At 40.4% G+C, this 25,997-nt stretch overlaps 1 protein-coding gene across 1 annotated transcript; it reads left to right on the top strand.

Moving 5' to 3' along the window:
* Positions 1-10,052: 10,052 nt before the first annotated feature.
* On the top strand, positions 10,053-25,520 carry ACADM (acyl-CoA dehydrogenase medium chain). The gene is made up of 12 exons (XM_074875735.1): positions 10,053-10,435; positions 13,672-13,771; positions 14,571-14,668; positions 14,780-14,849; positions 17,221-17,321; positions 17,394-17,474; positions 18,315-18,445; positions 19,309-19,417; positions 20,280-20,420; positions 20,496-20,591; positions 21,308-21,556; positions 25,144-25,520. The coding sequence occupies exons 1-12, from the start codon at positions 10,412-10,414 to the stop codon at positions 25,213-25,215; spliced, it is 1,272 nt and encodes a 423-aa protein (XP_074731836.1). The 5' UTR covers positions 10,053-10,411; the 3' UTR covers positions 25,216-25,520.
* Positions 25,521-25,997: the final 477 nt, after the last annotated feature.

Below are 25,997 nucleotides of genomic sequence, written 5' to 3'. Positions count from 1 at the left end.
CACATAACATTTCATATTGAAAAAATTTTGAAATAACCTTAAGTAATTGAGAGAAGTGTACCTGTAGGCCATCGCTTATGTTTTTACACATGAGCAATCTGAGGAAAAGGTACTTTTCAAGGATTGCAAATAAAGACACCCTTTCAAAAATTGGCTTAAGACCCTCAAAAGCACATGCTTATTTTATTTATGAGTAAATTAATACACATAAGTCATAAAAGTTGTTACCGTGCTTGCATTGAAATGTAAAACAACCGTATATGCTTCAGAGGCAGTGAGGGAATGTGCCTCCACAGCTCTAGCTGCCTTGGCTAGTTGCAAGAAAACTAAATTGGGTGTATGTAGCACCTTATCCATTCTCCCAGAGGCCTCAGTTCAGGCCAATTGCTCTAATTACTGAATTTCACAGATGCAGTTTTGTCTGCTAAGAGTGGAAGTACTGGGGAAGTTATTTCCCCATCTGCATTTGTGAGGATTTATTTGTCTTTCTCACTTTTACAATGAGTAGCTGCTTCCTCCAGTTACCCCATTTCCTCAGAATACTACCTAAGTAGAGGTTTATGCATTCTGTACACCACTGGTGGTCTGCCAAGTTCATGAGAGTTCTTTCTTAAACCCAGTCCACTTATCTTCTTAAGCCACTTACCTGGTCTAGCTACTCAAGATGCCTGTCTGTCTGCCAGGAAATGGTTCCCAAGAGTAAACATCTGATGTGGAAAAGGGATGACATACTTTGCTATCTAAGAAGAAATCCTTATTTCATCTCAGTGTTGATGACTAGGAGAACAATTCGGCCAATCTCACCTACAGAAGGAAGAGCTTCTTGTGTCAGAGATCGAGTCAAATGTGAGAAAATCTGCCTAGGGCAGCTTTGTAAGAAGCAAGGTGGTGGGTTAATGTCTTCTGGCTCATCCTGATAAGGCGTGGCAACCTGGAGGTAGCAGGGCACGGCAGGATCTGCCAGTCAGAGCTGAAGCAGGATTCTCAGAGAAGCTTCGGTACTGTTTGACAGCTCGGTGCTGCTCTGTTCCCTTTGTGCAGGGGGGTCTATCTATACACAGCCTACTTCCAAGAACAAGCACTGGAACCTCAACAAACTACACAATAACAAACATAGGTAATGGAGTTTGTACAGCAAGTCCTACAAATAAATATATAAAGTATATTATATATGTATCATATATTATACATAGTATATACAATATACAGCTTACACAATAGATCACATATATCGTGTGTATATGTATTATTGTGGATATATAATAGTATACATACTACATAATATAGTATTTATGTATTGTATTTAAAATGTTATATTTAACATATATGCTACATATAACATATGCTATACTATATAAGCTATATATAACAGAACATATATATACACTGGGCTATGGCTAACCACCAGAAACAAGCTTTTACTTACACAGCACTTCCAAGTTCTGGCAAAAAAAACCCTTCACATGCACTTCAGCAAAGTTTTTTCTGTCTTTTCATTAGTGGTTACAGACCAATAGAAAATTAGGATTTTTTTTTTTTTTAAAGAATAATATATAAAATTAATAAGTTAGTGTAGAATCCTCCAGGAGAAGTAACTTTTGACTTGGTTCTGACTATCAGAACCAAGGAATAACTTAAAAATATATTCAAATAAGAGGAAACTTGCTGAAAAGAATTTAAAAGCTAGAATAGCACTAAACCCTACATGAATTAAGAGGTTTTCAGGTAGATAGAAGGCTATGTAAGGACACCAATTTGAGATATAGCAGGTCATCCTTGTATATTTGTGTTTCTCAGAAGGGCCTGAGAAATGGCAAAAGGAAGCCAGCATGTCTAGGCAGAATGAAAAGGGCAGTTGCTACAAACAAGGAGGAATCTTTTGATAAGTTAAAGTTGTGTTCAAATGAGTAAGTTATAAAGGATCACAAAATTTGGCAGGTTAAGTGTGAAAGCACAAGGCAGGCCAAAAAAGAGTTTCAGCATTAATTTGCAAAAAGTGTGGACGCTAACACTACTCCTTATTTTAAAGGCCAAGAGCAGGAAGAGACTATGCAGGGCCAATACAATCTTTTCCTTAAGCCTCCTATGCATATATAGAAGGTGATAAGCATTTTGGAAATTTTTGAAAATACTTCTGATGAAAATCCAGAACACTGCAGATTGATAAACCTCACCTCTGCATGTTGCAAATAGCAGAAACTACAATAATGCAGACAGAATATATGATATATTGGGAAGTACGATTTTTGTAAAGAGGAGTCAGGGCTCACAGAACTACTGGAGACCTCCTAAGGAGTTAGCAGGCATTAAGATGAGGGAATACAGCTGATCTTCAAGTTATTTGGGTTTCTGAAAACATTCCACAAGGTTCCTCATCAAAAAGTCTTACATAAATTAAGCCACCATAGAGGGAACAGGAAAAGTCTTTTTATGGCTTACAGGGTGTTGGGAATGGCCGTGGCCTCTCGCAGCTCCGGCCCGGAACCGCTCCCACCCCACTGCTGGAGCCCAGGCTGCTGCCGGGCGACACAGGGTCTCTGCCCAGGTGGAGGGATGTGGCTGCCACCGTCCATCTTCAGGTTCCTCCTGCAGCGGAGCCGAGCACATGTCCTGCAGACGTGCACCCGGACACGCTGGATGCCGCCTCAGCCAGCCACAGGCCCTGCCACAGGCGAGGCGCTGCCTCCACTCCCCTGCGCACAGCACCCACGTTTAACGTGGCACAGGCGGCCATGTCCCCTCCTCCTCCCGGGCTGGCAGAGGCAAAAGCTCACTAGTGCAGGCACACACACGAGACCCTCAGGACGCACAAGCACATGCCCATTCGCAGCCCCTCTCCCTGCCCAGTCCCCTGCCCGCATCCCAGCCCTCTCACCATTCAGGGGCCATTGACTTGCTGGCTGGTCCAGCCTGATGGTGCACCCACACTCATTCCACGGGCGTTCTGCACTGCCGGGTCACCCCAGGTGACAGCATGGGCCCCTGCCTGCCTGACACCTCTGCAAGGACACGGTGTCTCCTACTCACCCGCGAGTCCAGCTTGAAGTTTGTCAGCGAACAGGACATGCACACCTACTTTGGGGAAGATACTGGCGCTCACCACCCTCATCAGTCAGCATCAGGCACACGAGCTATGGCCTGTGGTCCTGCTCCAGCTGCTGGCGCTGAGCCCCTCACCCGCCTCACCCACACCAGTCCCTTCCAGTAGCAGGTTTTCAGGACACAGGCTGTTCCCACCTCTGCCTGCTCCGGTAGCGGACACAGACCTCACTGGCTGCGGCAGCGGGCACCCCCGGCCCCAGTCTGACTCCGTTTGTTGGTACCACACACACTCACATGGGACCCCCAGTAGCTGGCACTTCATCCTTATGACACACATACACATGGGATAGATAGTGAGATTACAAACAGATCATTAAGAAGAGATTTAATAAGAAGACAGGATTTAAGAAGACTGTGGTGATCAGGTGCTGGGCTCAGTCAGACAAGTGTGCTGGCTGCCCTGTTTTACACACGACTGGTCTGGTCTTATACTCAGTTCTGCTTATTCCTCCTTTGTTCCTCCAGATGCCTGTGGCAACTGAAGCACGTACTCTCCATTGAAGGGCAGACAGAAAATCCTTAATTATTACAATAGTACATACTTATGCTCTCGCTACCTTAACTCTTACTTCATGATAAGCAAATCAACAACTAGACAGTCATCAATTCTCTCTCCCACAAACAGTTCCATACTTTCTCCGAGCTGACTTATCTCTCTTCCAAGGCCTGCTTCTCCTCCAAGCCTTGCTGCTTCTCCGGGCCAGTGTAGAGCTGAGCTGGCACTTCCCCAAGCCAGCACAGGACAGAGCTCCTACCTGGCTCGCTAAGCAAAGTTCTCCACCTTTACCGAGCTCCCCAAACTGAGCTCTCTGGCTGAGCTGAACTGAGCTGCTCAGCTGATGTCAATTTGGCTCTTAAGTATTGACTCTCCCACAGCTGTGCAGGGCTGACAGGCCAATGCCCACTTGCCTCTTAATCATTTACCAGTAACACATGATTTGACTCTTAACATATTGAATCTCCCACAGCTGCGCAGAGCTGACACTCCCACAGATGCCCTTCCCCTGCACATTCCTTCAATAGTTTGTATAGCTCCACAGGTCCCTTTCCAACATTCTGGACCCTCAGGTTTGCATCCTCACCAGTTGCAAAGTCCCAGTTTGCCTGCGGTTTACTGAGAGACAGTTTGTTTCTTGTCTTTGTCGCTGTTATGTTTGCTTGTCAAGTCTGTGTCTCCATATTTTGTTTATGGCTTCCCACTTTTATATTGGTATCCCATTTGACAAGACCTTTGATCAGATAATCTTACTGAAATAAACATTCCCTCATCAATTAGCATGACTGACCAGGTTTATGTCTCATCACTGCCTCCCTTACTATTTGTCAGTCAGTTTTGCATCTCTATGTTCTTGTTTATGGCTTCCTCCTTTTCCTGCTCACTACATTATTGGTAAATGCTCTTCGGGTTCTTGAACCTTTCCCTACACCTTCTTTGTTGCCACTGCCACAAACAGGATGCTACGCTGGACGGACCTTTGATCTGACCTAGGATAAGACCTGTTACTTCAATGGCAAAATGACTTAGCTATCAGTATCTCAAAGGTCCTATCGTTTGTCACATGAATGTTAGATGAAAATCTCAACCTTCACCCTCTTGTGCCCGTATTCTCCATCCCATTCTTCTCACAGGATCCCAACACAAGATTTCTCTCTTTACATTTTCACTGCATGTGCCTGTGACCTCGGCTGTGACCTCGGCTAGTCTTTCTGAACTCTACCTTACACTGAATTCTGTCTTCAGTACACGGGCACAAGTTCTGTCAGCTGTTACAGAAACTGAACTCTTGCGATTTAAGGCAGAATTTACTCTGTGTTTTGTCACTTGCTGCACTTGCTAAAAATAATTATACAGATTTTGCTGTAAAATTAGTGCCTACATTGTATCTGAGATCAGCACTCATTTAGACGGTCTCGTTCCCGCACGCTGTTAACGTGAGCATTGGTGCAGTCACGCACAGTCTCACCGGTATTTCAGGAAATAAAACCCCGCTCACGGCAGCCCCTCCGCAGCCCCCGCCGCTACTCTGCCCGCAGGGCACCTCCCGCCTCGCCGGAGCTGCATGCCCCTGACAAAACACCGTTTTTATGACTTTACCGCTCTGGTATCTGACCTACAAGTGTTAAATACGTTTGGGGGGGTGTGTTCACTGCAACCGGGCATTTATTAATATATGATTCGACAAGAAGTGTACCAAACAACACCTCTTGAAGATATTTTTAGCTGCTAAAGTGCCTGCTACAGCGTATCTCAGTATGATGATTAAAATTGATTTGGTGCTAAAATGTCCTAAATGCTTCCTTTACACATAGATAGACCTTACCCCACTCCATTTTTTTTAATGACTACCGTGTTTATGTTTCACACAAGCGAAAGCCATGGTTGCGTAAGTAAGTACTTGTTTCTTAAAGTAGTTAGTCCTGAAATATTCTAAAGTGAATTTTTGTCATACTTTGGAAAAAAATCAGGACAGGTGATCTTTACTCTAAGGCATGGTTCAGAATTTATCTTCTGAGCTTTCCACTGACTTTCTGTGTCTTCAGAAAGTCATACAGGCCAAAATTATTACAAAATGCAACTGAACGTTTATTTGTTCTCAAGCTCTGCGTATCTGTCCCTTCTTTTTATAGTTCATGCTAGATAGTGTAGTGCTAGGGCTGAATAATAGGCCCTGAAACAAAGTTGACCTCTAGATGAACCTCACAACTAAACGTTATCCATTATTAGTATCTGTTAATTAGTAAAATCTGTATTATTAGTATGTTATCATTATCAAAATACGTATGCTCACTAGTGAAAGATGTAGCTTACACAGAATATAATCAGTAGTGAGGATGAAATGCTGAGAGAATGTATCCAACTTTCCTTGCTCAGCCTTGTTCAGGGCTGAGAACCCAAGTGTTTGGCCTTGTTAGAAACTCCCTTGGTTCTCCCCCGAGCCCTGGACAGGCTTTGGGTGGAATCCAACAGGAGGATGAAACCAGATGTGTAAGTTATTCTGGCTTGCTGATTTTTGGTACATAAGGCTGGACCCACTTGCCGCGACTTTGGATGCCTCAGCTACGGGTGGATGCATCACACAGGACTTCCACTCGCCAGGAAAGGCTCAGCAAATCCTTGCTGCACCCAGGGCTGCCCAGCGACCGCGGATCAGGACATTGGTAACGGGTGCAAGTGGTGAGGGATCTTTCTCAATCACTGTTCTCCCCTACCTGTAGTGATGATTAGGTACATTGCCTTGCTTAACTGTATGTAGTAATAAGTAAGTGTACTCTTCTGTATTTTTCTTATTGCTTATTTTCTGTATTACTTAGTTACATCCTTTAATTATTAACAGTAAAATAAGCCTACTCTTTCCACTCTGGTGTCTGAGTTTAATTGGCATCCTTGATCGGCAAAACAGATAGTCACATAAATGCAACTCAGTATGTTTTTATGAAATTAAAGAAAAAATTATTTGATGTGTTTACATATAGTAGTCAAAAGCCTCCAAGACTTTGAGCAGATACGGCTTCGTAATTAAAAAAGATTGAGAATTTGGAATTAAGTAATGTTTGTGATACCCAGGAATGAAACAAGCTAAAAATATACTTGAAAATATTTTAATTCAGGCATCACATTATCTTCATTTTTAGATAATTCAAAGGTTTCCATATAGGTGTTTTCCTTTCTTTTTTTCCCAAATAAATTTATTGTTTTAAAGTCCATGAAAAAGCTGTAAAAAAAATCCCCAAGACAAAGTTAAAAACTTACATGAGATTGCAACAGAAGTCTAGGGAAAAAAATATTTGGCTTAAGACGTTTTAAGTTACTATTGTAGCAGGGATCACAGAAAACAAAAAAATATTTAAATCATTTTATTAAGAAGATGTTGCCATGCTTGTCACACTGTACTACACTGAAAAGGATTCTACTTTGTAGATCATTAATGCAGGACCTACACACTCAATTTTACCATGTTCATCTACTGCAGCAGCCTCGGTAACTTGCATTACATAAATGACTGCAGGAAATCCAAGTTGCTCTCCATTTCTAAAATGAAGGTTCACTAGCAAATGCTAAAATACATTTTGTTGTTAACAAAAAATAAACTGTAAAACATTTATAACTACTACTAAAAAAATAACACTTAAGCCTAGAACACAGATGTTCTTTAAGGAATGAGCTGTAGTTTGTCATGTAATATTCTTACTATGTTTACTTGCTAATTTATACATTTCAGCAATAAGCATCACATACTCTGGTGGTTAGTATAAAAGACAGTATTCTAGGTTAATAATGCAATAAATGGTGTAGTATACAATTTTTATAGTAATAAAAATGACCAGAGAATAATAAGAAGTATGACAGAGTAGTAAGGGTTTGAGAATATAAGAAGGAAAGATGCTGTATTTCTTGCATCTGTGAGAAATGCTAAAAATGCTAGATGCACCTAACAACAGAAACTTCTATCTAATGCTACTCCTTATGCAAATAATTTTGATCCTCCAAGTTCAAGCGGTTCAGGCTTTGACAGATAACCTCACCACCTTTCATATCCCAGACACAGACCACTAGGTGGAGGTCGCCGGTGCTTTGATTCTTCCCCTCTAGGCTGGCTTGGTAAAAACTCTGTTAACAAGGCATCGTCAAAAAATTTCTCATTCATCTACCCAAGAAGGAGATGTGAAGAGAAGTAGTGAGAAAATTATCTGAGGGAGTGGAGAAAGGTGAGCAAGGGTACAGCTGCATAACTGCAGCTGCATTAGCTAGTGACCTTAATCAAGAGTTGGTTCTAGTACCTTACCCCAGTTGCTCCTGTCATTTAGCAGAAATGTCCTTGAATACCTCTGCACTCTTTCCTTCCTTTTTCTGGAACTCTTACTGTTCTTTAACCTCTACAACACTGCAGGAGATCACAGATAGTTAGCAGCTTTTTAATACAGAGGCTTGCTTCCAGAAAGTAGACAGACACCCGTCTTCGGGGGGCAAGTAGCAAATTCCACACACAAAGATGCTTCTAGTGTAAGGCAAATTGGGAGAACAGCAGATGTTAGGGTGTATTCCTGACTCAATTTCCTCAGCTGAACAGTTCCAGACAACCACCTTCCCAGTCTGTGTCTACATGAACAGTTTAGTTCAGGTAAGCTGTGTAGTTTTGGGGTGAATCTCCCAACTGTCCCCCCTTACTGCGCCTTACTTGATTCACAGAGAGTTTTCAAAGCACATGAACTGAACTTTGGATGAAACTAACTGGAAGACACGATCTAGGAGTGCACCTAATGTGCTCCAACCACTTACTAGGGGGTATTACATCCAGCCCAAAGCAAAAACCCTCCAAAATGCTTATCAGGTCTCAATCCAACCATTTCACTCTATAAATCCAGCAGTATTGGTCCTCATTCCTTCCTCATGTCAACGTTCCCTCAGTGTACCAATTTATTCAGTCTCTCAGCCCTAGGGATGTCCTCAGCCCCATTCCAGGCTGTCTCTCTGCCTCAGTGCAAAGAAGAGCTTATTTACTTACTGAAGGGTTAGGGATCTTAATCTCAAAGGCACCTAGAAATAATGTCTCAGTTCTGAGCACTGTAGTATTTAAATCCCTTCCTAGAGCTAGTAAACATGCTTAGTGTATAACACCCTTACAGGTGTTCAGGCACCTGACTCAGCTGGAGTTGCTTGTTACCTGTGAGAGTGTATGTGAGAGTCTGAACCCATTTACCCATCTTTAGGACTTTGGTATGTGTGTCATCCTAGTTAGAATATGCATAGCAAAATCCATGCTGCAGATCTAAAATTAAACTTTTAAAACATTAAAATGAGATTAATATTTTTCCTTATGTATCATCACAAACCGGGCTGTTGTGATGATAAATAAACTGAGGAATACAGAGATACTACGTATACACAAACCACACAAATAATAGACAAATAATATATGAACAGAAAATGGACTGCTCAGTAATTAAAACTCCCACACTATATTCAGAACATGACCTACAGAACAGAACCCTATATAAAAAGGAACACATAATGCAGACTTGAATGCTGGTATTTAAAAGCCCTACAGCCATACAATCCAGTGGTATGGTATACTTGAAACTAGATTTAGAACAGGACGAACATACAAAAATCTTCATTAAATACTTAAGTAACATAAAGTTATAAACTATGCTTATGCCTTTTACTCAAGTACCCTTAAAGGCCAGGGGAATCCACTGATATTGGAGTGAAAAATCAGCAGCCCGTACACCAAGTCAAAGCTGCTTACCTGCCTCCGTTCGGCAAACACCTGGAGTCATGCCAGTGTAAAGCCCACACAACATTACAATCAGCTTCTTTTTAATCACTTGATACATATGCCGAAAAATGGATAGCTTCCTATTGAAGTGTTTCTTTGGTATTAAGTACAAAATCAATACGTTGAACTGTCAGAAACAAACCAAGCAATTAAGAACCAAACATACTAAGGCAATAATGGTGCTAAAAATATTTGGACACCTTACTTTGAATTGTTATGCAAAATGTTATCCAAAATCCATCTTCCAGAAAAGCGCTTTATGCTTTGGTAATTCTGTTAAAATTACATATCAAAGAAAGTCATGGATAAATCGAAGTAGCTATTTGTCTTCAAGGGGTTATTTTAGTGAAAGCCTCAATAACACCACTTTACGACACTGAAGCAGTAATATTAAAAAGAATGTATTTTATGCGCTGCAGGTAATTTACAAAATGCATGCTTTTGCTTTAACATACAGCCAGAACCGAGAGCATTTGTGAGCACATCAACACAGTATAATCACTGTGGTGTCTCAAATCTCAAATTAAGAATGGTGTTAAAGCTCACATTCGTACGAAAATCCCATTTGAGAAGCCTAGAGGGTTGTGTTGCGCCGAAGCGCCCCGCCCGCCACCAACGGGCCCGCGCCTGCCCGCGCCGCGCGGAGCTGAGCCCCAGAACCCGCCTGCAGCGGGCCGGGGCGAGCCCGCGCACACGAGCCGCCCGCCGGCCCCCGCGGGGAGCAGCGCGGCCTTGGCGGGGGCGGATCGGACCGGGCCCGGGGCTCCCGGACCGGGCTCAGGGCCCGGGGCTCCCGGTTCAAAGTTCAAGGCCCAGGGCCCGCGGCTCAGGGCCCAAGGTTCAAGGCCCAGGGCCCGCGGCTCCCGGCTCAGGGCCCAAGGTTCAATGCCCAGGGCCTAGGGCCCGGCCTCCAGCCGCCCCTCGCTCTCGGCCAGACGGGCGGCCTGCGCGGCACCGCCCCCGGCTGCTCGGGATCCCCGCCCTGCCCCGCCCCGCGGGAGCCTCCTCGACCGCCGGGCACCCCCGCCAAGATGTCCGCGCTGAGGGCCACCCGGGTGAGCGGCCGGAGCGCTTGGAGGACACGAGGCCCGGGGGGCCGGGCCGGGGGGAGGCTGGGCGGGCGGCAGGCGGTCCGGTGGCCAAGAAGGGCCGGAGCCCGAGGGAGCGCTGCGGGGCGAGGGGCCGGGAGCTCCGGCGGCCTCAGGGCCGTGGGGCGCGGGCGGCCGCCGCGGGGCGAGCCCGGGTGCCGCCACCGTGACCGGCCCGCTCCCGGCCCTGGCAGCGGAAGGCCGAGGGGCTGCCGCGGAGGGCAGAGCCGCGCAGGGCTGAAATCCGCTCGCTGTCTGCGCGCTATTGTCCGCGATATTATGGCCTTAATCTTCGCGGTGTGAATGGGCGCTGCAATCTGTTGTTCTTCGCCGGAGCTGTTGCACAACCTTGGGGCTCTTCCTGTGCCGAAGGCCGGGCTGGGGAGGCGTTAGGAGAACCCTGTGTATGTCTGGCACCTCCTGCGCCACGGGAACGGTGGAGAGGGCTCCAAGACATCGGGATATTTTACACAATGCATTTCCTTAAACATCCCTAGCTGTACTACTTATGCTAACTTTTAAAAATGTGTGATGTATAGTAATTGTTTTTCTGAAGTACTAACGTTCTGCTATATTGAACCACCAATAACCCCCAGCTTAAAACTAGAAAGTAAAAATTATTCAAACTCAGGTAGTCCCTTGCTTTGCATTTACACAGGCCTTCTTCTGGTCTCTGCACCTCGAGGCATTCGTGAGTCCGAATCACCTGCAGGGCCCTTCCTCAGGGCTCCCTGGCAGCCGCCTTGTTTTGCCCAGGAGGGACTGTCCAGAGCGTGGCCGTGGCAGTGGGGGGAGCGGTCCCCATCTGGAGCCCGCTGCTGTTCTGTAGACCCACAGTAATGCTTTAGGGAGGGAAGCAGAGAGTTAGCGGATGCCTACCCTAGGGCGCTGGTATTTCGGGTTCAGCCTCCTGACACGTTACCCCAGCAGCAAACTCCTCTTGACAACTCTTTTCAGTTTTGTCCTGTGTCCTGTGAGGGACAGTCAAGGTTAGTGACCTCAGCTTATTGTTGCCCTGACTTCTTCTGGGATGTGCAGCTTTTTGAACAAGTTCTGTAGTTCTTCTGGCATTAAGGTAATAAAGATTGCATCACTCCCATGTGTATTCTTATACCCTTTTTCTGACAACAGGTTATTCCAGTATTGCCACTTTAATGATCATATTTCTGATAGTGACAGAGCTTACGCAGTAGTGCAAGAAAATGCAGTAGGAATTGCATCTGAGCATCACTAGCAGTAGCTTGTCACTGGCAACTGATCTTCTGAGACAATAGAAGAGTTGACAGAGTAGACAGATGGTCATCTAAATTCTTACACGTAGCAACTCATGATCCTTTGTCACTTGATCATTCATGCAACTTCCAGGTATGAATCCCATCTGTCTAATTCATATTTCTATTTGTGGGGGGAGTGTTGAGTTTTTCCAGAGTAACCTTCAGTGTTGACCTTGCATACTACTCTGGTACAAAACCCACAATAGGTATAAGTCCTCTAGTATAAATTGGACAGCTTCTTTCCTATAGGGTGTCACTCTTAGTTTGAATTCAGTACTTTTTCTAGTGTTGGCAAAACTTTTTGGTGGCAAAGCTACGTATGTGTCTATCAAGGGCTGCTCCTTAAAAAAAAAAATATTACAATCATCTGGCTTTTTTTCAACCTCATTTTGTCTTTTTCCAGATTAAGGTATAAAATGTTCTGAAGGATCGGGGTCTTTCTAGATGTTTGTTGGTATTGTTTGTTTGTTTTACTTTTCTGTATAAGAGTGGTAGCAGTAACATAGACCTTAGCAAGATGCCATTTTGCAACGTCTGTGGCTTGTGAAAACTTGAGTTATATATTGCCTGCTGGAGAATGCAATCCTGAACTATTAATAAACTGGCCTAACAGTTGAGTATTCAATTATGTCATAGCCTCCCCCTCTGCTATGCCAAGCAGTGGTCTTTCTGCATTTCTTCTCCTTTCAACTGTATAGATGTTTTCAATACCCTCTGGAAATACTTTTTTCACAGTGTTGATACTTATTACTGCCTGTGTTCTTCATGCTTCGTGTGGTGTGACTTTAACCATCTCTGCATAGCATCCGTATTTTTAAGAGCACAGTTACCTACTGCAACTTTATTTTGAAGCTACTAGTTGCCTTCCCAGCTATGTAAATTTCCGTAATGTCCTTGTCTTCTAGAGTTTTCAGTAAAATTTCTGTGGTATTTTTGCACTATTATGATTAATTCAGTTTTTTTAATGTTACAAAATAAGTGTCTGGTCTGATAGCACTTTTTTTTCTTCCGACATTTTCACATAAGAAAATTAAGAACAAGCTTTTTCTCAGTGTTTAGTGTAATTTGTTTCTGCACAGTATTGATTTCGGTCTTTTTAGAAATTTATCCAATTAAATATTTTTCACTTTTTCCAAACATTTCAGAGATTCATAACTATTGAAGGATGAGAGTAAAACAACCTTTTAATATCAAATTCAGACATGTTTTTGCACAGTATTTAGGCATTCTGAAAATAGCTGGTTTTGCAGGCACTAAACTTAAAAAAGCAAAGAAAGCACTTACAATGGAAAAGAATAAATTTGTGGTAAGTATTAGGAAGAAAAATAAACTTCAGATAGTCTGCTGAGTTCTATCCTATTTAGTGATTACTGTTATTATACTCCAAGTGACCATGGCACCAGCTTATTAAAGGAAAGCAGACATGAGTCTGGGACGTTATCAAAATATTCTGATAGACATTGGTTAATGGGTAGGTTGTTTTTAAAGTCTTGCTAAATCAGCATGTGGGTAAACATTGGCTAGAATATTCACTAGTTGGCGAGAAAATCAGGTTTGATGACTGTGTGTATGAATGAAGGAAATATATATTGCTATGTCTCTGTGAACATAAATTTTTATTACGCTTAATTATTTTTAAATAATCAAATGTGCAGTACTTAAAAGTGGATACGGCAGTTCACTCGTTCTCAGTGCTGTTGAAGCCTGGGATTCCTGGTATAGCTGTCAGTTCATCTGAACGCTGACTGCCACAGGAACAAAACTTCAGGTACCCAAGAATTCTTTTATCACTGCAGTAATTGTATTATACTTGATGTGATATTGTTTCTAAAGAGGAGTTCTACATTTAAGTTGTGCTGCAGTCAGGCTAGTAGCTTTAGGAGACTTGAGCTGTTAAGATCTTACACCTCATGTTCTTTTCCTCTTTAGCAAATGCTTCCAATGATTGCAGGGCATGGATGGAGGTCACATTCTAGTAAACCTGCTCAAAACTTACATGTAGGCAAACCTGGAGTTGGCGTCAACTTTGGTAGGTATTACAGTTTTTGGAAGAAATACAGCAATGAAGGGCAAATTGCAGAGTTAAAAAAAATCCTGTATTGCAGTTCAACATGAATTTAAAATTAATATGTTTAATCTAAATAGATTTCTGTTCTTTTAAGGAAAATGTTTGAAAAGCAAAATTGCTTTCTTTCTCAGCTCAGGCAAGTCAGGTATGTCTGTAGCGTGTATAAGATTTTCTTCTTTTTTAAGTCATGTCTGTCAAGCTTTTTTATTGCCAGAGTCTCTTAGCTTTGAATAATTATGTCACATTGCTGTTCACTATGTTAAAGTAACTAAATGTAGTCATAGTTGAACTTGGTTATAAAGAAATGTTACAAAGAATTTCATCCTCATCTTGGCATACTATATACATAAAGCAAACTTAGTGGGTCAGCAGCTAGATGTTTGAAACTGAATAGCCAGGGTCTTCAGATGACATCTACCTCCTTCTCTTACTCCATTTAATTAGCACAGCATTCTTCTTGTTTCTTTTGGTAATACATTCTATGTTACACAGTCCTCTCTACTCCAGTTTCAATATTTTGTGGATAATTGAATCAGAAGTAAGTAAATGCATTGTAGGTGTTGATGAGAGATCAATGGAGGTTTTTTCCCAGGAGGAAGAGGAAGCTGAGCTTTTTTGCTTCCTGGAGAGGCCCAGGAAGTGGTGGTTTGGGTTGTCCTGAAAGGACACTCTTGTTTTCTCTCTTCTCATAGTCTGACGTCTGGCAAAATTAAAGGTAGTAGAGAATTTGTGACCTCTTTTTTTTTTTTTTTTTAAATAGAACTTACTGATGAACAAAAAGAATTTCAAGCTACTGCTCGTAAATTTGCTGTGGAGGAAATTATGCCTGTTGCTGCACAATATGACAAAACTGGAGAGGTAAATCTACAATAATGTGAGCGAAAAAAATAGACTTTTATGTTAACCTGCATAAAATTTAAAATGTTGATTGTGATGAATCAGAAGATTCTTTTTCCCTGTGTATTTCAGTATCCTTTTCCACTTATAAAACGGGCCTGGGAACTTGGTCTTATGAATTCACACATACCAGAAAGCTGTGGTAAGTAAACATTCTTTTTAGTCTGTAAAATGAAACAAAGAAGAGGCATTAGATGAGATTTATATGTGTAATTATGGATTCTGTATAAACTAAACAGTTGCATGCTTGAATAATCTAAATTTAATCAGTAGGCAGGTTGATACATACAAGTGTTACTAGGCGTGGGTGTAATCAGGAGACAAATTAGACAGATTATGATTTAGTAATTTATGTCCAGATTTTCCTGCCCTGATTACAACTGCCTAATGTTCCCCTAGTGCACTGTGTCAGCTGATTAGGCAGAGAAATTAGAAGGTCAGATTTTGTTCCGGTCTCTGACACCGGCTGGAGCAATTTAAGAGTTTATTCCAGAAGGACAGTTTTTCAGTTTAGAGTAGGTGCAGTACAGCAGTGCTTTGGCAGTGTTTAGGCCTATGAGTTACCATGGAAAAAATATAGTGGTTTTTTTTTTTTGTTTGGGGTTTTTTTTGCATTTGTATTACCTGAAAAAGAAGTTAGGGAAGTGTCCATAGCAGACACTTTTTTTTGGAAGACTAATCGGAAGGTATATCTTGTATCAAAAAGTTAATACACGAGGTTAAGGAACAAAGACCAAAGGAGCAATTGCGAGGGCTAGATTTATTCAGCCACAAATTCTACAAAAACTAAAGTCTGAAATAACTGAACTACTGCAGTGTATAATCACTTGATTATTAAATAAAAAATTACAAGTGGCAAATTGGTCACCATTGCTTTGAAAAGTCTGTAAGGGAGATCTGGGAAAATACATATAGTAAACCTGATACAGCATTTAAATTAAGAGCAAGTAGGATGAAGTATGGAAATAGTGGACACAGATAAACATGATGTGCTAGAGAAGGGTTTTTGTGAAAGGAAGTCATGCCTCATAAAATCACTGGAGTTCTCTGAAACAGCTAGTAAGTGTGTGAGTAAGGGATGCCTGGTTGATAGACAATGCTTGAACATCCAAAACGAGTTTTAAAAATAATCAGGTTTCATTGTGGAAAAATTAGCAGCACAACCTTGCTGGGTCTTGTGCTATTTGGAATATCTATAAATAAACTGGAAAAGGGGGTCAATACTGAGGGGATAAGAGTTTACTGATAATACTGAGTTATTCAGTGTAGAAAAGATGTGGCTGGTACAAAGAGCTGAAGGAGAAGGTCATGAAACTGAGTGACTGTCAAAATGGCAAATGCAATTCAAAACCAGAAAAGTGATGCACACATGAAGGGAAAAAAGCAATCCAAACTTCACAGAGAAATGGTATGTTCTGAACTAGTTACTGCCTCTCAAAAAAGCTATTTTTGGGTTTATAATATATAGCTCTGTGAATGTCAACATAATACTCAGAAGTGGTCAAAATCATAAAATTTAAGGTCAGTAGGGACCTTTAAGGGAATGAAGAAAAAAGCAGAAGGCATAATTACGGTGCTGCCTGAGTCCAAATTGCACTTGCCTCTTTAATTCATTGTATACTCAGATCCTTCTATCTCAGAAGAGTATTGTGGAAACAGAAGAGATTCCTAAAAGGATGACAAAGATTATAAAAGATGTATCTTCTCTGTGAGATGTAGCTTCTGTATGAGAAATGACTGAAACGGTGGTGTCATGGAGAGTGTGAAAAGAGACTGATAGTTCACTGTCCCTTTCAATACAACTAGAAAGCATCAAATTAAGTCAGCAGATGGCAGGTTCAGAACAACGAAAGGAGATGGTTCCATATGCAGTGTGTAGTTAATTTGTGAAACTCATTGCCCCTGGATGATATTGATGCTAAAATTTTACATAGATTCAAAAAAGAGACTGGGCAAATTCACAGTAGAAATATCTGTCAAGGGTTAGCATAACAAAGATACCAAAGAGAGGTATCTCTTTGGCTGAGGAAGTCACCTGAAGGCTTGGGAAAATATTTTTGAGGTAGTTGTGTTGTTACTGTGTTTATATGTACTTCCCAAAGCATTGGCTTCTCTTAGAAACAGATTGCTGAGTTGGTTGTCTGACTAATATGGATATTTTTTTTTTCCCCTGAGTGCTGTGGTAGCTCAGGAGCCCTTTCTCTGCTTCCTAAGAACTCTTAATTCTCAAAAGTATAGTAGTAGAAAAATTAGAGTGGTACATTCTTGCCACTTTGTGCAACCTGTCCCACGTGAATCGCACATAAACCCTGGAACTGTGATATGTAATTTTCAAATCACCTGTTACTCTTCTGACAAAACTTTATTTAAAAAGCCTGCATGGGAATGTATAATCAGTCACGGTACACAATCAAAGGTATGTGGGGGAATACGTTTTTATTAATTAATTTGTGTAAATCACTAATATGTTACAATTTAAAGCCATTTTAGTAAGTGAAATATTTCAACTGTAGGTGGTCTTGGCCTTGGCAGTTTCGAAGCATGCCTGATTACAGAAGAGTTAGCTTATGGATGTACAGGGGTTCAAACCGCCATTGAAGCAAATTCCCTAGGGGTAAGTTGTCTTTTCTTATGTCCCTTAAACTAGAATCTGTGCACTTTAAAAGATCGAAATATTTTCTTTCAGCAAATGCCAGTAATCATTGCGGGAAATGAGCATCAGCAGAAAAAGTACTTAGGAAGAATGACAGAGGAACCAATGATGTGTGTAAGTATAACTGCTACACTGTAGAATGTTCTTAACCATAGTAATACTCTTTTCTTAAAAATTTTTTTTTTCTTCACAGTCCCGCCCCCCCCACCGCCCGGAAAACACTGACATGTACTCAAAACTTAGCACATTTTGGTTTGTAAATAAAACAGTGGCATTTACTGAAAGTCAGGGAATAGCTAATGAGATACATTCAGTAAGCAAATAGAAGATATTACTTGCAAAGTCATCCCCATCCCAAGTCACTTATCAAAAATTAATACCTTTTATTTCCCTTTCAAGAGGGGGTGTAGGCGTTTAAGAAAAATACGAGGTTTGTAAGGAGAAACTCAACTTGGATGGGAGTTAAACTCTATTTGTGATGTTAAATATTATATAAGCAGTACTTGTTACATAGAAAGAAGATTCATGTGCAGTGCATTAAAATCTGAACAACTAAGCCTCATAAAATGAAGGACACAGTAAACAAAATGTTACTCAGTGCTTTTATTTTCAGATTTTAAAGATCCTCAGGTTTCACATCAGAGTTTGTGAAGCCTGAGGAAGGTAATGACTTAAGGGTTACAGAATGGTTCTGTTTGATTAAAAGACAATTTTATATTGTATTACGGATTTATAAAGAAAATTCACCTATATATGTGTGGATTCTTGCTCAGTCAGCTGGTGTCCAGGTTTTTGGGTTGGGTTGTTCTGTTGGGTTTTTTTATTTAATGTTTTTGGGTTTTACCATTCAGTTCCTTTTACAGATCAGTTTGATGCACATAGTCTGAAATAATTTGTGGTTGCCTAAAAATTGAACTTTTATTCCTCAAGATTTTGCATTTTATTTTCTTTTAGGCTTACTGTGTAACAGAGCCTGGAGCAGGCTCTGATGTGGCTGGTATAAAAACAAAGGCTGAGAAGAAAGGAGATGAATATGTTATTAATGGTCAGAAGATGTGGATCACAAACGGTGGGAAAGCAAACTGGTGTGTTACCTGTTAACTCATGTTATACTTTCTGTTGTTATGTTATATAGTGGCTTCCCTGTCCCCCATCCCAAGTCAAATTCTTTAAAGATCTGTTATAAGTGTGAAGGTTCATCATGTTTCAACACACTACACTTTAATCTCTGACCAGTTTATCAGGATAGATATAAGAATGCAGTCTCAGTGCTGTGCAAAGCCTAAAAAGGAAAATGAGCGATGACATGACAACTCCCCACTCAAGAAGACCTCTCGAATCTTGCTGCTACCAAACAAAATTAGTTCTGCTTTTTCTTCAGGGCAGGACAGCAACAGTATGATGTCAGTACTCAAGAGGCTCACATTACTAGCTACCTTGCTTTGTAGTTGGGGTGATTAAGATCAGTTGCTTCTGATTGTACCAGAAGCCCCTCTCACTTCTAGTGAAGCTAGAAACACTGTTGATTGTGAATTTTATTTTCTGAAGGGAAGACATCTTCTAGCTGTCAAAGAATCCAGATATTGCTGTGGTGTCTATGGAGCATGCTTTACGATATATACCTCTTTCATTGTGTTTTACATCACACTGATTTGCAACACACAAATTCTTCTTAATTCAAGTGGAAAAACTTTATACATTTATCCAAAAGCTGGTTTTCTTGGATAAATTCATAAATTTTATGAAATCTTGAATATTTGAAACTTCCTCTCTCTCGTTCCTTCTCAGTTTATTTTTGGGAGGGGCAAAAAAAAAAGGTTGTTAACTTACAGATAGAATTTAGTATATGGCAGAAACGCACATAAAAACATCTAAAATGTTAGTTAAACAAGTATCTGGTTGTTAATTGTGAGGATAAACAGCATCCTTCTTCTTTATTTTACATTAGGTATTTTTTGCTGGCTCGTTCCAATCCAGATCCAAAAGCTCCTGCAGGCAAAGCCTTTACTGGATTCATTGTGGAAGCAGATAGCCCTGGAATCCAAATTGGGAGAAAGGTGAAGACTGTATCCCTTGACAAGCCAGAAATTACTGTTCAGTTCTAAACCAATAATGGAACAAATTACCATTAAAGAAGAAAGACTGTTATGCAACTGAACATTTTCATATGCTCATGTACAATGATCTTTTCATATTCACAACATACAGAAACTGATCATAAGACATACTTAATTATGATGCTATTAATTCAGTAAGGAATTATTCAGAATGGTGTAAAGTAAGTTGACTTTGAACAGCTGCAAAAGAATCTTTGAGAACTATTTTATTGACAAGTGCCAATAAATGAGAAGTAGTATGCCATGGAAGGATAAGAAGCAAGTTGGACAACTTTAACCACAAATACACAGAGTGAGCTTTAATTTTAGCTATTGCTGGTCGAGGACAAGGCATTGGAGACACTGCTGCTACTTCTCTCTTTAAAAATAATTTTTTTAAAAGTACTATTTTTAGTACTATGCAAAACTGGATCTTGAACATTTGGAAAGGAATCTGAAAACTTGTAAAGCTCATTTATTTCATTATTTACTTGTAGTACACCTGTACTGCCTGCATATTAGATTCTTTACTTTTTCCACTTACATCTCAACGGATAGAGTTGAACTAGAGAAAGACAACAAGACTGATTACAGCTACAGAACTGATTTCATATAAGCAGAAGGTTAACTGCCCATCTTAGACAAATAAGGGCATGCTGGTCTGCAAGTGCAAAACTAGTATTTGTTGCTATGTGGTAATTTTTAGATGAAGTGTTTGGGGGGAAAAAGCATACTTTATGCTTTGAGTAAACTAAAGAATGAAAACGTATTGTACCTTTGAATAACCCAGTGTACTTGCACCTCTGTAAATTTCCCATTTCAGGAAATGAATATGGGTCAACGCTGCTCAGATACAAGAGGTATTGTCTTTGAAGATGTGAGAGTCCCAAAAGAAAATGTATTAATAGCTGAGGGAGCTGGCTTTAAAATCGCAATGGGAGCTTTTGATAAGACCAGACCACCCGTAAGTATCAGAAATAAAATTTATAAAATACAGCAGGAATTTCTGATCTTTTATTTTGTGCTGTATTCAATTCAGGTAGCAGCTGGTGCTGTTGGATTAGCAAAAAGAGCACTTGATGAAGCCACTAGATACGCCTTGGAGAGAAAAACCTTTGGGAAAGCAATTGTTGAAGTAAGTGGGGGGGGTTGGGGGGGGTAGAGAGAGAGAGACTATAAATAAAAGGTATGTTTTCACACCACATGTACTACTACTGATTTTTTCAAGGTTATTTCTTGATTTTTTTAGTTCGTTAATTTTTATATTATATCTCTGCCATTTTTGCGTTTCCAAGTATGTAGGTCAGCACCATTTCAGTAAGCTAATCTATGTGGTATCTTCAGGCATTTTTCTGTAGTTTATCATTGGTGATAATAGTAAAAGCAGAAAGTAAACTCTGCCCAAAAACCTGAAACCCGTGTACTATCAGGACATACTTAAGTTCTTCAGTGCTACTAAACAGGGATTTTCAGGAAAGGAAAAAACCTCTGAGGTATGTGAAACAAGACACACAGTATTAACAGTAATAGAATACATTGCCAATCACACCGCTTACCAGTTTTAAAGAAGTATGAATAAACAGCAAGGCAAATATCAATCTCACAAATAGTAAAGAAGAAATGTATAATTCAGTATTTAATCCCTGTGACTAAATGGATTTGAGAATTAAAAACTTTAAAGTCTAATTCAACATACAATTACAAGAGCCTCATCTATATTCTGTAGAGCTCCTCTAGCACAATTTATGGAGTTTGTTGAAGAGAACACTGTATTAAGAAGATGATGGTTTTCCTAGATGTCACAGAATTTTAAGCGGGCAGTGTTAACCTCGTTTCTTTCATCATTGACAGCACCAAGCAGTATCTTTCTTGCTTGCTGAAATGGCGATGAAAGTGGAGCTGGCGAGGTTGGCTTACCAGAGAGCTGCATGGGAAGTCGATGCTGGTCGCAGGAACACCTACTATGCTTCCATTGCAAAGGCATTTGCTGGTGACATTGCAAACCAAGTTGCTACAGATGCAGTACAGATTTTTGGGGGAAATGGATTTAATACTGAATATCCTGTAGAAAAACTAATGAGAGATGCTAAAATCTACCAGGTAAGTAAAAGAGAGAGTGATCTTTATAGTAATGGATAAATTTTATATGAAAGAAACTAATGGCTACTTATTTCAAATCGTGATGTACACATATGAAAAAAAAGTTTTTAGAATGAAAGCAATAATCCTTCAGTTTAAAGAAAGAGTTATTCAAATCGGGCATCTTCGTGCATATAAGTGTCATTGCACTGGACCAACAACTGAACCCACATAAGAGAAATAAATTATGTTTTTTCTTTTTTTTCCCCCAATGTGGTAACTCTTTGAAGTTCTTGGACTCAGTTTTGAAGCTTTTGAACTCTCAGAAAAAAAACACCGTAGAAAAAACCTGATCAAAATACCAATGCTTGCTTTGGTATTCTGTGAGTTTATATATAATGCTGTTCTTGAAAACCTTCAGTGATGGAAATTCTCTGACCTTCCATATGTATCCTGGACTGGTGCCTGCCCGTAGTTTAGCTTTCCTTCAGCCTGAACACTTAAGCAGCTTCTTCACCCTTTTCTTTATGTTGTGGGGTTTTTTTGTTTGGTTGGGGTTTTTGGCAGGGTTTTTGTTGTTTTTCTTTTTTTTTCCTTTCTGTTTCCAGACTCTTCCTCATTTGTTGCTGTGCTCTAAACCTTCTCTTTGAAACTTTGTTATCATAAGCTGGGTAGAATACTTTGGTTGAGATATCACCAGTATTGAGTATCATGGAATGATTTATCTTGCATATGTTGTATTAATGGAAGTGTGACACCATCTGGAATGATTAGTCCTTTTTTTTAACAACAAAACCTTCTCATATTTACTCATGTTTAGCCCATAGCCACCTGTAATCCCCAGGTTCTTTTCTGCAGTGTTACTGCCAAGAAATTACTCCATGTCATGTCACAATTCTTCTATTAGCATATACTATGCTACAGTTCTTTATTCAGCAAGAATATTTTAAATGTGTTCAGCAAAACCAGTAATCTTTATTGACATTATGACATTTTGTGACATTATTAGTGACTGGATAAAACAGATCAAAATAGATGATATCAAGAGATGCATGCAGACCATGACCTGTAGTGTAGTTAGCTATAACAGCTGTCATTCTTAAGATTCTAGGTAGTTAATATTTCTCTTACAGCTGACTTTAAAATGAAAACTATTGTTCTCACTAGCCAAAATTTATTTTTCTCTATTTAAGGAAAGACAACCACTATTTTGGAATCTAAAGGTTCTTAGAACTAATTGCACTTCTGTGAGTGAGGAAATAAATGATTAATTGGACTTTATTATGATTGGGCTTTTTTCCTGTCAGGTTGCATGCTTTTCTAGAGAAAGGTGCTGTGAGAGTTAGAACTTTATTTGAAAGCCGAGATTGATTTTTCAGGATCCCAGTTATGTAGATTTTCCATTACACTGATCCATCACAAATGCATGGCTAAGTAGACTTTTTTTTCAATTGTTCAGATTAATCAGATTTAGTATTAATTTTTTTTGTGTTCTTCTGTTCCACTTCATCCCCAGAATAATTCAGGAAAGGCTTTTGTCTTTACAATTATTTTGTCCGTGCCTCTTGATTATACCTTACACTTCACTGTGCTTAACTGTATTGCTGCCCAATTCCAGATGGTATATGCTTTTGGCCATAGGTTTCATGTACAAAAACTTGGGTTTCCAACTTTTCTTCCATATATTTGATCTTTTTCAGTATTACAGTTTTATAATACTGTGTTCACTGGTAACATTTTTACATGTCCTTACTCTGCGCTAGGTTTGTTCGGCTACAAGTCTAGGCTACTCTGGTAGAAACTCTAACTTAGTTTCCTTTCTCAAATTTGGAAAACTTCCCTTCTTTAATTGTCAGCGATTCTTGAAAGTATTTCCATCAACTTATAAACCAGAACCTTTTTTGTAATTACTTAAGAAGATTGTGAGTTTTGATGTCTTTACACTTGAATTCCATGGCTGTCTCCATCAGCAAGTAATTCAGTGCAATAGGAGCAGGTTGCAGGTTGCAGGAACAGCTGCTGAGGCCCCGACAGCTACACCAGAAGCAGTTTGGGCAGGCTGAGTTCAGAGCAAGCCTCCCTGGTCCCTTGAACTGTGCGTCCCCCATACACCTGGATTTGTAAGGATCCAGTTGTAGGCCTGGACCATTATGTCTTCACTAGGGATTGGTGGGTAGTTGGTATATAAAGCGGAGCTTCCATTTCAGTTTGCTCCAAAAGGCACCGACTGCTCTATGAACTGGATTGACATGGGGTAAGCAGCAGCAGTCAGAGAATTCCCTTTGGGAATGAGCAATTTCTTCTGAACAAAAACCCTATTGTGAACACAGGTTATAGCATCTTTACTTTCAGAAAGCTTTGTAAGGTTCTTGGGAAGATTATTCCTATAAGTGAATGAGAAAGTGAATTTGCATGAATTTGAGCAATTTGCCAAACCAAGTTCTGGCAGAACTGGGAGCTGAAACACTTAAACCCCTAAATGATGTTGCCTCAGGGCCTCACATATCATTGCAGTGTAGCTGTGGGGCGTGTGGCCTCCTTCAGCATTAGAGCTTCATAGATGCTTTGTTGTCTATCTTTGACTTTGCTGCCGGGAAACAAACCGAACAGAGGGATAATGCAGACTGTTTCTAGCAGAAAATGCAATACGTGATTGTGTGAGCTGGCACAGGCAGGACACAGCAACAACCACAAAACTACGGATGAAATGCAAAGAGTAAATTTATTCTCGTTACCTTGCGACCGGGGGATCTGCACAGCAGCACCCGGGCAGAGGCACGTGGGCAGGGACACAGGTGCAGCAGAGCTCGGTCCTTACTGCCCAGAAAGAGAAGGAAGAAAAGGATCTTGAACCCACTGCTTTTGCCTGTGTATGTCAGGGATTTTTGCAGGTGTACTTTTCCACTGTGCTTTGATCTTTCCCACAGCAGGGCAGGAATCTCCAGGGTGTTCAATACGGTGCCTCTCAGTCTATCACAGGCCTCTGTTATCTGTACACAGACTTTCTACCCATCAAGCACACAAAGCTAAACAACAATTAGTGCGGTATATGTGGTTTTTGACACCCCAGCTGCAAGTCCTCCTTTCCAGTCTTAGTGTTCCCACAGTGATTAAAAAACCAAAACAGCAGACAAAACTGTATGGCAGAGAGTACTAGTTAACAAGAGGCAATGGAAATAAATGGATCAAAGGGAACGAACATTGGGCATGACCTTGGAAGGCTAGTCAAAGAAAATACACTTTCAGCACAAGTCACCTCCTTCCCTCCACCTATTGCTTTAAATCCTACTTTGTAAAACCTAAATAATGTATTTTCTTTCTCAGATAAATTTTCCTCATCTTTCTTCACCCACCATATCTGTTTATTTTCATGAGAACCTTACTGAGTTTAGATAAGAGCACCCGAGAGAACAAGATTGTCTCCCAGTATCTTTTATGTCATTTATTCAGTTTAGCCCACTGTAGTTACTCTGTCACCCTGGAATTTGCGCAGTTTTCTCTGTCTTTCTAATCCACACAGGATTAGTGCCATGAGGGTTTTAAAGTGTAGATCTGTTAAAACGTTTTAAAAAATCATTAGCTAACATTATTGCAATTCTTCTTTTCAGATTTATGAGGGAACTGCTCAGATTCAAAGGATGATCATAGCTCGTGAACATGTTGCCAAATTTAAGGCTTAAAGAAATGTATAAAGTGTGGCGCTGCTGTAGTGTTCTCTGTTCTCACAGAAGAGGATTTTACTGCATTTCTCAATAGAATTACAAAGGTATGGTGGAAAGAAAAGCCATTCAGAATCTTTTTATTCTGTACATTAACAAAGCTGGTATTTTCTAAATGTTCTGAATTCCGAAGTGATTGGTTGTTCAAATAGAAAATGGGCAAGAAATGAGAACCTCACAATGCAATGTTTTCTCACTATAAAATTAGATATCAGAATGTTATTTCCGAGTCATTGGTGCCTTCTAATAAATTTTTTTTAAGACAACCGTGTTTGTTTTTTATTCATTTTGCTTGTCACATCACTTAAATTGTGTTTTGGGTAAGCTGTCCAGTGTCTGAAATACGGGAATAGCTGTACTTTAGTTCCCACTGTGCTGCTGCCCCAGCAGCTGAACAGCCTTTCCCGTTCAGCATTGCTGTTGGTTGCACGTCTGTCTGTTCTGAGGATTGGATGCTCCAACAGAACAGTGTCAGCTTGAGAGAATGTGCCCTTTTGCACTGTTGCACACTTAAGTAAGTAAATGTTCAATTAGGATGATTCACTTCAAATGAGTCTGTAGCTTCTCCTTAAGAAAGACTTAGGAGATCGTGTTTATTTCAAATCCAGTATATTTAAACCTCTTACTCCTTTACATCAGTGTATTTACTTACCTGTGCTTGCAGCAAGAACAGCTGAGAAGAAGGAATTGTTGAGAGATTTATTTTTTTTTAACCTTGGATAGCCCCTTCTTGGCTGTGCTGG

This window comes from Strix uralensis, chromosome 8 (genome assembly GCF_047716275.1).
Source record: "Strix uralensis isolate ZFMK-TIS-50842 chromosome 8, bStrUra1, whole genome shotgun sequence".
Taxonomy (NCBI): domain Eukaryota; kingdom Metazoa; phylum Chordata; class Aves; order Strigiformes; family Strigidae; genus Strix; species Strix uralensis.
This window is presented reverse-complemented; position numbering and strand designations above follow the sequence as displayed.

Excerpts from the sequence above, each read along its gene's own strand:
- ACADM (XM_074875735.1), top strand. The coding sequence starts at position 10,412 with ATGTCCGCGCTGAGGGCCACCCGG. Across the intron at positions 14,669-14,779 it reads AATATGACAAAACTGGAGAG|TATCCTTTTCCACTTATAAA; the intron begins GTAAATCTACAA and ends TGTGTATTTCAG. Across the intron at positions 20,421-20,495 it reads TTGATAAGACCAGACCACCC|GTAGCAGCTGGTGCTGTTGG; the intron begins GTAAGTATCAGA and ends TATTCAATTCAG.